Below are 12427 nucleotides of genomic sequence, written 5' to 3'. Positions count from 1 at the left end.
TTTCTATTGATTAGTTATTCAACTTTGGAAGAGGAAAAAAGTGTCAGGATTAACCAGACCCTCTATCATTTTTCTCCATCCATAAGAGCTCTAGGAGTTTTATTGGATTCCAGGCTTTCACGAATCTCATGGAAATGTGCTCACTCAAAGAGCTTTTTTTGTGATGCATAATCTTTAGCGGGTACGTAAGTACTTCGACCAGCACCATTTCCAATTGGTAGTGCAATCATTGATCCTGAGTATGCTGGATTACTGTAACATCATTTACTTGGGATCTTCTACAACTTTTGAAATGACTTCAGTCTATTCAGAATACTACTCTCCGCTTAATTTATTCTTTGAAAAATTATGATAGTATCTCCCAGTGCTTTATTAAGAGTCAAGATCTTCCAGTTTCCGCAAGGGTAACATTTACATTCTTCTGTCTTGTTTACAGAGTGCTTCACGGGCTAGCCCCACCATATCTCACAACCCATTTTGTTTTTTTCTCAAAAATTAAGGATCACTAGATCAAATGCTATATTTAATTTTCCTCTTTTAAAGAAATATAAGACCAAGTCTTTTAGACAACCTGCTTTCACTTTAGGTGGCATGTCTCAATAAAGAACTAGAGAATCTCTTAATGTATACATCTACTTATTTTCAATTTGGAAAATTACATTAAAACTTTCTTATTTAGGAAATCTGTGTTATAATCTGATAGATAGAAGGTATCAGTATTATTTTCTTATTTTGTATTTCCTGGAAATATCCAGCCTCTTCTAATCTGTGATCTGCTTAGAACTGCGAGGTATTACTGGAATACAAGCTATATTGTTAATGTTAATGAGACAGAAGTGTGCGTGCAACAGAGACTATACACAGGAACATGGCCACCGAGAGATACAGCTTGGCCAGGGACAGGACTGGACCACCGCGTGCACTCCCCTCCGGGCCACCGTCCACCCCCGCACCTTTCCATCTCTGAGTCACTGCTGCACTGCTCCCTTGCTGTCCCTCTCCTGCTCCAGTGCTCCTATGTGCTGGGAGTTGGGACCCAGATAATTGCATTAATACGATATCATGTTAATGTGTTATTGTAATCATCCGGGTCCTGGGTAGCACACAGGAGTAGGAGAGGACAGACCCAGAAGCAAGCAGGAAGAAGCCCCCTTGGAGGCCGGGCCCAGAGAATTTTGCCCCCCTCTCGGTGCCCACATACCGCTATAGAATAGGCTCTCATTGCATAGCAACAGGGTACTTAAATAAGACACTCACCTATAGAATTGTCTCTTAGAAGGCAACTCTATAAATAAGGTGCTAAAATTTGCATGTAAATATGCACAGAAATGACTAGAATACTGGCATATATGTGCATGTGTGTGCACTTATGCGCATAAAGTCTGACTAAGCACTATTCTGTAAATACTTGCATATCTTAAACAGCACGCATTTCACAGCTGGACGCACACATGGGCAGAGACTGACTGAAGTGTGGGTGGGACTCTTCCTTACACACATAGGACCAAATTCTAGTTATAGAGCCTAAAACACTGGCGCTGAACAAAAATGTGCTTAGGAGTATTTTATAAACGTCACCTAAAGTTAGGCTTGGGTTATAGAATATGCCTAGTGCCTGTCCCTGCAGTTAAAACATAGACTAAAACCTGGTGTAAATACCCGTGCCAAACTTAGGCACAGATCAGGTGTATTCTATAACACTGTACGTTAATTTTAGGAATGCCAATGACCCGCCCATCTCCTCCCATGATCACACCCTGTTTTGAGATCCACGTGGTAGAATTTATATGCACCAATTTATAGACTACGCTTAGCGAGAAGTGCGCATAAATTTTAATTGGTGCCAATTAGTGCTGATAATTGCTTGTTCATAGCCAATTATCAGGGCCAATTGGCTCATTACTCAATTAAGTTGCATGCGTGATTTGGCCATGTGGCCAAATTTGTGCATGTAACTTTTCACCATATATAGAATAAGTTATGCACATATCTACGCCAATATGAGCATATATACCAGCTCTGTTGCTGCATAAGTGCTTGTACCTAAATTGTAGGCACATATTTTGTTAGTATTCTTATTTTGTTTAAATATCTGGATTTTGCTCACACCTTTTTCAGAAGTAGATAAGTTTGTACTTGACACAATGGAAGGTTAAGTGACTTGCCCAAGATTACAAGAAGCAGCAGTGGGATTTGAACTGGCCACCTCTGGATGTCAATATGGGTGCTCCAACCACTAGGCCACTCCTATGTTTTCCTCTTAATTTCCTTTACACAATAGGTGCCACATAGAATTGGTACACCATCTTTTGATGGTTCATATTTTGGTAGTGGGTGTGCGCATGGGCAGACTTTGGGTAGAGCACAGATGGCGCACACAGTTACACACATAGGATACTATCATTTATACACAAAGAAGCACACAGAGGACCAAATTCTATATATGATGCCAAAAAAACCATGCAGATAGGGGGAGATTCTATATATGGAGCATAAAAAATCAGCGCTGAAATCAGTGCTGACTAAGCATATTCTGTGCTTAGTTAATATTTCAGCACCTAAATCTACATGCATCAATTTACACCAATGAAAATTTGGCATACATCCCGGTGCATAGATTTAGGTGGACTGGGCCATATTCTATAACTAGATGCATAAATTTCGGAACACCTACAAAACACCCATTTCCCCGCCCATAACAAAGCCCCTTTTTGCATGCGTGGTTTGAAGTTCAGCGCACATCATTACAGAATATGCTTAGCGACTTGTGTGCCTAAATTCTAAACAGTGCCAATTAGTGCTCATTATTGCTTATTAAATGCTGTTATCAACACTCATTAGCTTGTTATGCTTGTTAAGTTATGTGCATTGTTATAGAATCTCGAGGCATGCTATATAGAATTCAGGGGATAGTGCTATTCCATAAACTTTGCCTAAAGTTAGGTGCAGTTTATAGAAAGCGCCTAGTGCCTGTCACCACAACTTAAATGTAGGTGCATCCATTTACACCAAATAAAACCTGGTGTAAATACCTGTGCCTAACTTAAGTGCAGATCAAGTGTATTCTATAACACTACATGTTAATTTTTGGAATGCTCATGACCCGCCCATGCTCCTCTCATGAGCACACCCCCTTTTTAGACCCATGCAGTAGAATTTACGCACACCACTTTAAAGAGTACACTTAGGAAGTACTGTGCATAAATTGTAATTAGTGCCAATTAGTGCAGATAATTGGTTGTTAGTGGCCAATTATCAGTGATATTGCCTTGTTAAGCAATTTAGTTACATGTGCAATTTGGCCTTTTGGCCAAAATTGCACAAGTAACTCTAGTCGCTATATACAAAATCCGCAGGAGAATGCTGTCATTTATGCACATAGATCACTTCATACATAAACTGTTGCACAGCTGTAAATGAATATTTACAACACTGATCCTGTGCTAATTATGTTCAAGTACTTCCGTGGTGCAGTAGTGCTGGAACAAGATTAAATGCCTGAACGTTAAATGCCTGAAGTTAAGTGGTTTTTGAATATTTTGATGTTTTAAATGCATATTTGAAAATTAAATATTTTGAAAACTAAAAAAATATAAAATGCAAGCTTAAAGAAAGCTATAAGCAATATGGAGGTTTTTGACCTATGATTAAGCAGGTTGCCCACTGAGTACTAAACTGTCTGTGCTTTGGCACAGAGTACCTAGATTTCTGAGGTCTTTTCCTCCTATTTTTTTAAATTACTACTATTGTACCACGGAAGTACTTAAACATAATTAGCACAGGATCAGGGTTGGAAATATTCATTTGTGCACACAGAAGCACACAGCGGAGGGAATTCTTTATATGGCATCTAAAAAACTGCACTTAGCACTATTCTAAAAACGTTGCCTAAAGTTGGGCACGGTTTATAGAATACATCTAGCGCCCATCCTTGTGACTAAAATTTAAGTGTGACTATTTACACCAACTAAAACCTGGTGTAAATACCTGTACCTAACATAGACACGGATTGGGTGTATTCTATAACACTGCATGTTCATTTTCAAAATGCCCTCGACCAGCCCATGCCCCTCCCATGACCATGTCCACTTTTGAAACCCGTGCTGTAGAATTTACGCACACTGCTTTACAGAATACACTTAGCAAGTTGTACGCGTAAATTCTAATTAGTACCAATTGGTGCTGATAATTGCTTGAAGTGGCCAATTATTGGTGCCGATTGGCTTGTTAAGCAATTAAGTTACATGCGCAATTTGGCTGTGTGGCCATAATTTCACACATAATTTTAGTCACCATATATAGAATCTGCAGGGGAATACTATCATTTATGCACACAGAAGCACACATAATGCTATCATTTATGCACATAGAATGTCATTTATGCAAATAGAAGCACATAGAAGCAAACACAATGCTACATTTATGCACACAGAAGCACAAAGGATACTATCATTTATGCACACAGGATGCTATAATTTATGCACATATGTGCTAACATCTAGGTATGAGCATTTTCACCAACCCTAGCCTGGTTTAAGTGATTGCACCTTTACATGCATTTTTGGCATGTGCTAGTGTTCTGTACAGAAAGGTAGGTGTCTATATTTCTTCACACAACTGGCTTAAAATAGGCCCCAAAACCAGCACTTAAACTGGGTGTCCTCAATTCTATAACATATTACTCCCTATAGGCACTGCTTTTAGCACTTATTTTAAGCCTAGTTTCTCCCATGCACCACCCATGCACATTAACTCCGGCAAAGTAGGCCCTGGTGTGTACGCTTCCACTAGTCAGTATTCTGTAACAGGTTACCTACCCATTTACATACATTCTTGCCACCTTCTACTAGGTGGCTCCTTAGAAAATGATCCCCTATCAAATCATGAAGCGTACTTTTCTGGTACCCGATATTCTATAAGAGGTCATTGATGTGTGTAAGTAGCCATTTATGTCCCTTCCTTCCAACACAGTGAGAGCTGTGTGCATAATTCACCCCTAGCAATGTTGTACAAAGTATAGTAATGGCAAAGGCTAGAAATAAATAATTTCTTTTTTCCTATCTTAGTGGATTTTCTTAATTTGTGTAAAAAAATGTTTGCATTAATACCTACCATCTGTACTGTGAATTTTTTCTATTTCACACAAAATTAACTGAGTATATTGATAAATAATATGAAAGAGCTTGGCAATTAAGTACCAACTTATCCTTTTGATAAAGTTTTCTGGGCAATAGCCACATGATACAAGTTTATCCCTTTAGGAAGCATATGCAGAAATATTATACCAACTGGAATGCATCTCAGAGTGCCCACTGGATGCACATGGGTGCCACATGGAAATTAAATCATGAAATATTCTCTACCAAATGTTCTGCTCAAAATTAGAGGCACATAAAAAGACTCCAATAATATTTCATTAGGTAATAATGCTACATTCTAGCGAGAAGCAACTCAGAGCGTGGCTCCATGAACAATGGTGCCTGGGCGACAAAATACACAGAAATTGTTGAGTTGCGAATCTTAATATTGTGAACAAAATGTACAGGAATTGCTGAGTTGCAAATTTTAACGTTGTGAACAAAATGTGCAGGAACTGTTAACACTGTGAACAGAATCAAAGGGAACTCTGCTCTTTTTTACCCCATAATATAAACTGTCTAATTGACTTCTTCCATGGAACAGAGACCAAACACAAGTGCGAAGGAATGTTTGCCAGATATAGGTCAGGCTACATTTGACTCAAGCGCTTTCCATGTGCCTTTGTGCAACAGCAACATTTTATTTAGCTTAGACATTCCAAGTGAAGGCAAAAGTATGAAAACAAACGTGATTCAATCGTGCAATGGTCAATGGCTGAGTCTGCTGAACTGGTGCTCCAAGGGTGACCGACAATGTGAATATTTCTAAGTCAGTTGCACTATTAATTTGGTGATAGAGATTTGGGATGGGGAATGGGGGTTTTGATATAGGGTGTTAGGATATTAGTCTAGAGGTTTTCCAAGTGAATGAGTGAAACAGATGAAAACAGATTCCGGAGGTGAGGCTGGGGAGGGAGACACTAGATACCTGTCTTTGACCTCCCTAGTAGCCTCTTCCTCCTCCTCCGCATTGGGCTCTGTGCGAGGTTGTTCCTCCTCATCTTCAAGTTGTTCCTCTCTGAGTTCAAACCAGGGAAAGATGCAAGCAGTGGGACAGAAACAGACAGTGTGGAAGAGAAATTGAGATGAGTCCATCGAATGCAAAAGAGTCCAAGTGGGAAAGGGACAGAGGGGATTATATCATTGCAGAGAAGATCAGTTTATCTAGAATAAATCTGGAGTCACAGCATTGAAAAGCAACTGGAGCACTAAAGCAATTCTAGAACTGAGTGCCAAAGTTAGGCGGCAAAAGTAAGCAGGTCATGTAACAGCAATTACATGGGACATTTCTCTTCTAGAATTTCAGCCTAAATCGGCATATATACAGCTACATCTTAGCGCACCACCTTACGCCAGCTCTATGTTAACACTTACGGGTTAGATTCTGTACACGGCACCTAAAAAAGCGCTAGTCTATAAGTCGCATTTAAAGTTGGGCAGAGTTTATAGAATAATGCTTAAGTGCAGGAGTCATGTGTAAATTTAGGCACCGCCACTTGCGCCAAACAAAAACGTGGTGTAAATGCTCACACCTAATCTAATGCACATAGCCCCCATATTCTATAATTATGCATGGAATTGAAAACCACGCCCCCGATCCAACCCCCAAATGCCCCATGATTCTCCCATTTTTGCACCCCCTTTTTGGGCCACGTGTAAAATTATCTGCGCCTAAATCTATGTGTGCAAATGCCGATTAATTATAATTAGTGCCAGTAATTGCTTGTTAAAAAGCCAATTATTTGCACTAATTGGCTTGTTATATAATTAAATTGCGCACGCAAATTGGACATGTGCCAAAATTTACATGACTGCGACTTTTATAGAACTAGGGAGTAAATGCATCTCTTCAGCATATAATTTATATTACTCTGTAAGTTACATGCATAAATAGGGCAATGCTTCTCAATCCAGTCCTCAGGGCACACCCATCCAGTCAGGTTTTCAGAATATCCACAATGAATATGCATGACATAAAGGAGCAATACATGCAAATCTGTCTCATGCATAGTCTTTCTGGATATCCTGAAAAATCAACTGGATGGGTATGCCCTGAGGACTAGGTTGAGAAGCACCGAATTAGGGGAATATTGCACATTGGCAGTAGAGAGCATTCAGCTATCCAGAACATACACACAGAACAATATTCAAAGGGACTCATGCTCAGGAGCTGCCACTACATATACATCCTCTGTGTGTGACTTTTTAGTGGCAGCCAACAAATGAAGGCTGAGGAGCATGATTTGGCAGATACTGAATCCATCAAGGTACCTAAGAGGGCAAGTCAACCACAGCTTTAAATATGTTATCTTCATTTGAAAATAAAAATAAACAGATATCGAACATTATAATCTGTCACATTGCTGAGGACCAATGAAACACAGTTTTTTTAAATACAGTAGGTGAAACCTGAAGGCACTTCTAGACTGCTCTAGAAAAGTATGCATTGAGAATGGGTCAGACAATGAATCCATGTGCTAAGTATGATATAGCGCTCCTTTCCACTGACTATTTTCACCCCTGTGCAACCTGCTGTTACCCAGTATCCGTGCCTAATTCATTGATATCCTCTCCTGGTTCTTAAGGTTAAAGAATTGCCTGATTTACTGCAGAAGAAATAGAGATCTGAGCTACATAGCCAGACTCAATTACCAACAGCAGCATAACCAGTAGAGAAATGACACCACATCAAAACTTGGAAAATAGATCACAAGAACTCAAGGGAGCTCAACTCTGACCCTCTATGAAACTGCGGAGTACCATAAACATCCAATTTTCACAGCCTGCATGTTTATACCAATCAAAAGCTTGCATATTGTCAGCAGAAGGGAGCAATGCTATTCAATAGTCCTGTGGGAACAAAGATAAAGTTAATTTTGAATTCTATTTTATGTTGTAAATTGACTGAATGTGTTATTCTAGTATTGCAGTAGTTTAAATTTAAAAAATAAACAAACAGTACTTAATCAATATCCTCTCCCTAAGTGTATAAAACATCTATACACACAGAGACAAAATAGGCTAGATTCTACATAAGGGACTAGATTCTACATATGAAGCCTGAAAATTCTGCGTGGAAAAAAATACGTATTCTCTATAGTATGCTTAAATTTTATAGAATAGGCTTAAATACCCACATGATATATAGAATTATGCTGAGTCTCTCCACGTGACCAAATCTAGTAATGGTCGTTTACGCCATGTTTTACTTGGCATAAATCCCAATGCCTAAATTAGGTGCAGAGTGGGTGTATTCTATAACAACGTGCATACATTTTAGAAAAACCCACAACCCGCCCATTGTCATGCTCCCATTTCAACTATGAGACTTACAGGCAGATGATCAAAAGCAAACGCCGGTGCTACAGGCTGTTAGCGCCATACAAGCACTGGTGTTTGCTACCACCCCATGATCAGAGCCCTCGAGCGCGTGAAACAACATGCCCGAGGGCTCTTAGCGCAAGTAGCATGCACATGCATGCTAATCAGCGCTTAACGCATTCATCCCCACTGATCAGTGACCAGCACCAAAGATTGGGTCGTTGGCCGCAAAAACCCTACGCCAGCTCCGAGCTGGTGTTAGGGTTTGCAGATCATTGGGGAGGAATGGTGAGCCCTGTCCAGCATGCATTTGCATGCTGGCAGGCCTCCATTCCCCCCTACAGCAAACCTGCCAGTGAGGGCAGTTAAGGATGTCCAAAATTGGATGTTTCTATGAGAAAGATGTCTTTCTCATAGAAACATCCAATTTTGGACATTCTTAACTGCCCACTGCAGAAACGGCCAAAATTTGGATGTCCTCTACTGTCCCGTCACAGAAACGTCCAAATTTTGGACATCCTCAACTGCCCCAGTGCTATACCTCCGACACCCCCTTGCAATTTAAAGATGGGCGTCCTTCTCTTTTCATTGGTCTCCAGCCCAGACCTGTCAAACAAGTGCGGGAGGATTGTGCTGAGCGCATGCTCAGGCACAATTCTCCTGCACTTCTACCCCATGATCAGAGATAATTGCGCTGCTTAAATTTGCTCTGATCATAGGTCTAATAGCGCCCCGCGCTGTTCCAATGCTATTTTAGAGCGCTGTTTGGAACCGCGCGGAGTTTTTGATCATCTGCCTGTTAGAATTTAGGTGCACCATGTTACAGAATGCGCTTAGCGATTTGTGCAAGTAAATCTTAATTGCTTGTTAACATCCAATTAATGGCGCCGATTAGCTAGTTAAACAATTAAGTTACATGCATTGTTATAGAATCCGCTTTTATTTCCATGCAGAAATTAAAGCGCAATATATAGAATCATGAGGATGGAACCTACAAAACAGGAGCTGGAAAAATAATGCACTTAGTGCTATTCTATATACCTCACATAACATTAGGCGTGGTTTAGAAAATATGAGTAGTGGCTGTCCCATAACCAAAATTTAGGTGCAGGCATTACGCCAAATATAATCTTGTGTAAATGCCCACATCTTATTTAGACGCAGATTGGGCATATTCTGTAACAGTGTGCATAAATTTTCAGACCGCCCACAACCTGCCCATGCCCCTCCCATGACCACAGAATTCATTTAATCTCTCCACTATGGCTTCATCTTCCCTGATTGCCCCTTTTACCCCTGGTCATCTAACAGTCCAACTGATTCTTTTGCCGGCTTTTTGCTTTTAATATACCTTAAAAAAACTTTACTACGTGTTTTTGCCTGTACTATTTTACACGCTAACTGCCATGGGATGGGAGGCAATGTTCTGTTCTGGAGTAGGAACTGGTTAATGGTTAGAAAACAGAAATTAGGGTTAAATGGTCATTTTTTTCAGTGGAGAAGGGTGAATAGTGGAGTGCCACAGGGATCTGTACTGGGACCGGTGTTATTTAACATATTTGTAAATGATCTGGAAATTGGAATGACAAGTGAGGTGATTAAATTTAGAGATGACAAAAAACTATTCAATAATGTGAAAACACTTGTGGACTGTGAAAAATTGCAGGAAAATCTTAGGAAATTGGAAGACTGGGTATCCAAATGGCAGATGAAATTTAATATGGACAAAATCAGTAATGTAACACTTTATGGAAGAATAATCCAAATCATAGTTACTTGATGCTACAGTAGGTGCCACCTTAAAAGTCAGCACCCAAGAAAAAGATTGAGGTGTCATCATGCCCAGTGTGCAGTGGTGACCAAAAAAGCAAACATGATGCTAGGAATTATTAGGAAAGGGATGGAAAATAAGAGGAAGAATATTATAATGCCTCTGTATCACTCCATGGTGCAACCTCACCTTGAGTACTATACGCAATTCTGGTCACCATATCTCAAAACAGATACAGCAGAATTAGAAAAGGTTCAAAGAAGGGTGACCAAAATGATAAAGGGGATGAACTTCTCCCATATGAGGAAAGGTTAAAGAGGTTAGGACTCTTAAGCTTGGGAAAGAGACAGCTGAGGGGAGATATGATAGAGATCTACAAAATCCTGACTAGTGTAGAATGGATAAAAGTGAATTGATTTTTTACCCTTTAAAAAGTACAAAAATTAGGGACACTCCATGAAGTTACACAGTAATACTTTTAAAACTAATAGGAGGAAATATATTTTCACTCAATGAACAGTTAAGCTTTGGAATTCGTTGCCATACCAGAGGATGTGGTAACAATGATTAGCATATCTTGGTTTAAAAAGGGTTTGGACAAGTTCCTGGAGGAAAAGTACATAGAGGGGCATAATTGAACAAAAACGTCTATCTCCATGGGCGTTTATCTCCAAGAACGGGTCCGTGAAGGGGCAGACCGAACCGTATTTTCGGAAAAAATAGACGTCCATGTTTTATTCGACAATTTGTGAGCTGGGCGTTTTTGTTTTTCAGCGATAATGGAAAATGAAAGCGCCCAGCTCAAAAACGAATAAATCCAAGGCATTTGTTCATGGGAGGGGCCAGGAGTCGTAGTGCACTGGTCCCCCTCACATGCCAGGACACCAACCGGGCACCCTAGGGGGCACTTTTACAAAAACAAAAAAAAAGGTAAAAGAGCTCCCAGTTGCATAGCACCCTTCCCTTGTGTGTTGAGCCCCCCAAATCCCCCTCAAAACCCACTGCCCACAAGTCTACACCATTACTATAGCCCTAAAGGGTGAAGGGGGGCACCTACATGTGGGTACAGTGGGTTTGGGGGGGTTGGATGACTAAGCATTAAGCAGCACAATTGTAACAGGTAGGGAGGGCCTGGGTCCACCTGCCTGAAGTCCACTGCACCCCCTAACAACTGCTCCAGGGACCTGCATACTGCTGCCAGGGAGGTGGGTATGACATTTGAGGGTGAAAATAAAAAGTTGTGAAACATCATTTTTTTTGTGGTGGGAGGGGGTTAGTGACCACTGGGGGAGTCAGGGGAGGTCATCCCCGATTCCCTCTGGGGGTAATCTGGTCATTTAGGGCACTTTTTGGGGCCTTATTCGTGAAAAAACAGGGTCCAGGAAAAGTGCCCTAAATTCTAGCTACAAACGCATACATTTTTTCCATTATCGGCGAAAGGCGCCCATCTCTGTTCGGGTGATAACCATACCCCAGTCCCGCCTTCACCACGCCTCCGACATGCCCCCGTCAACTTTGTACGCTTCTGCGATGGAGTGCAGTTGAAAACGTCCAAGTTCAGCTTTCGATTATACCGCGTTATTCGTTTTTATGAGATAAACGTCCATCTCCCGATTTAGGTCGGAACATGGGCGTTTTTCTCGTTCGATTATAAGCAGGATAGTCTGCTATTGAGATAGATATGGGGGAAGCCACTTGTTGCCCTGGGGAGTCAGTAGCATGAATCTTGCTACTATTTAGGATTCTGCCAGGTAGTTGTGACCTGGATTGGCTACTGTTGGAAACAGGATACTGGGCTAGATGGACCATCGGTCTGACCTAGTATGGCTATTCTTATGTTGTTATGTGTTAATGTTGTATGACTTGCCGAGATTCTCTCTCCTGCAGGATCCACGATTGATATTTTCCCTATCTGGCAGCCGATAAATAGTATAGTTTCCTTTTAACTTGATAAACTGAACAGCACAGGAAAGCCAGTGACAAGGGAGAAAGGCAATGTCACACAGCTCTCACAAGTAAGCAGGCAGCTGCTCAATTTGCTGTCTCACTATACTTAGGTTTAGCTGTACTTTACAGGGCAAAATGAAAAAACAAAACAAAACCCTAAAACCCATTAGCTTCTGCTAGACCTAAATGTTATAAAATATGTCCGTGGCTTTCCTGATTCCTATTAATGTGCTATCAGATTCTGAACTGT

The 12427-nt window shown here is 40.7% G+C and overlaps 1 protein-coding gene across 4 annotated transcripts in view; it reads right to left on the bottom strand.

Annotated features, from left to right (window-relative positions):
• The window catches only part of FHOD3 (formin homology 2 domain containing 3), a 942952-nt gene that overhangs the window by 205768 nt on the left and 724757 nt on the right, over window positions 1–12427 (bottom strand). For all 4 annotated transcript variants that reach the window (XM_030204545.1, XM_030204553.1, XM_030204563.1 and 1 more), the window contains exon 11: window positions 6067–6156. In XM_030204545.1, the coding sequence (XP_030060405.1) occupies window positions 6067–6156 (90 nt within the window). The remainder of the gene's footprint in view (window positions 1–6066; window positions 6157–12427) is intronic.

Source organism: Microcaecilia unicolor, chromosome 1 (genome assembly GCF_901765095.1).
Source record: "Microcaecilia unicolor chromosome 1, aMicUni1.1, whole genome shotgun sequence".
Lineage (NCBI taxonomy): Eukaryota > Metazoa > Chordata > Amphibia > Gymnophiona > Siphonopidae > Microcaecilia > Microcaecilia unicolor.
This window is presented reverse-complemented; position numbering and strand designations above follow the sequence as displayed.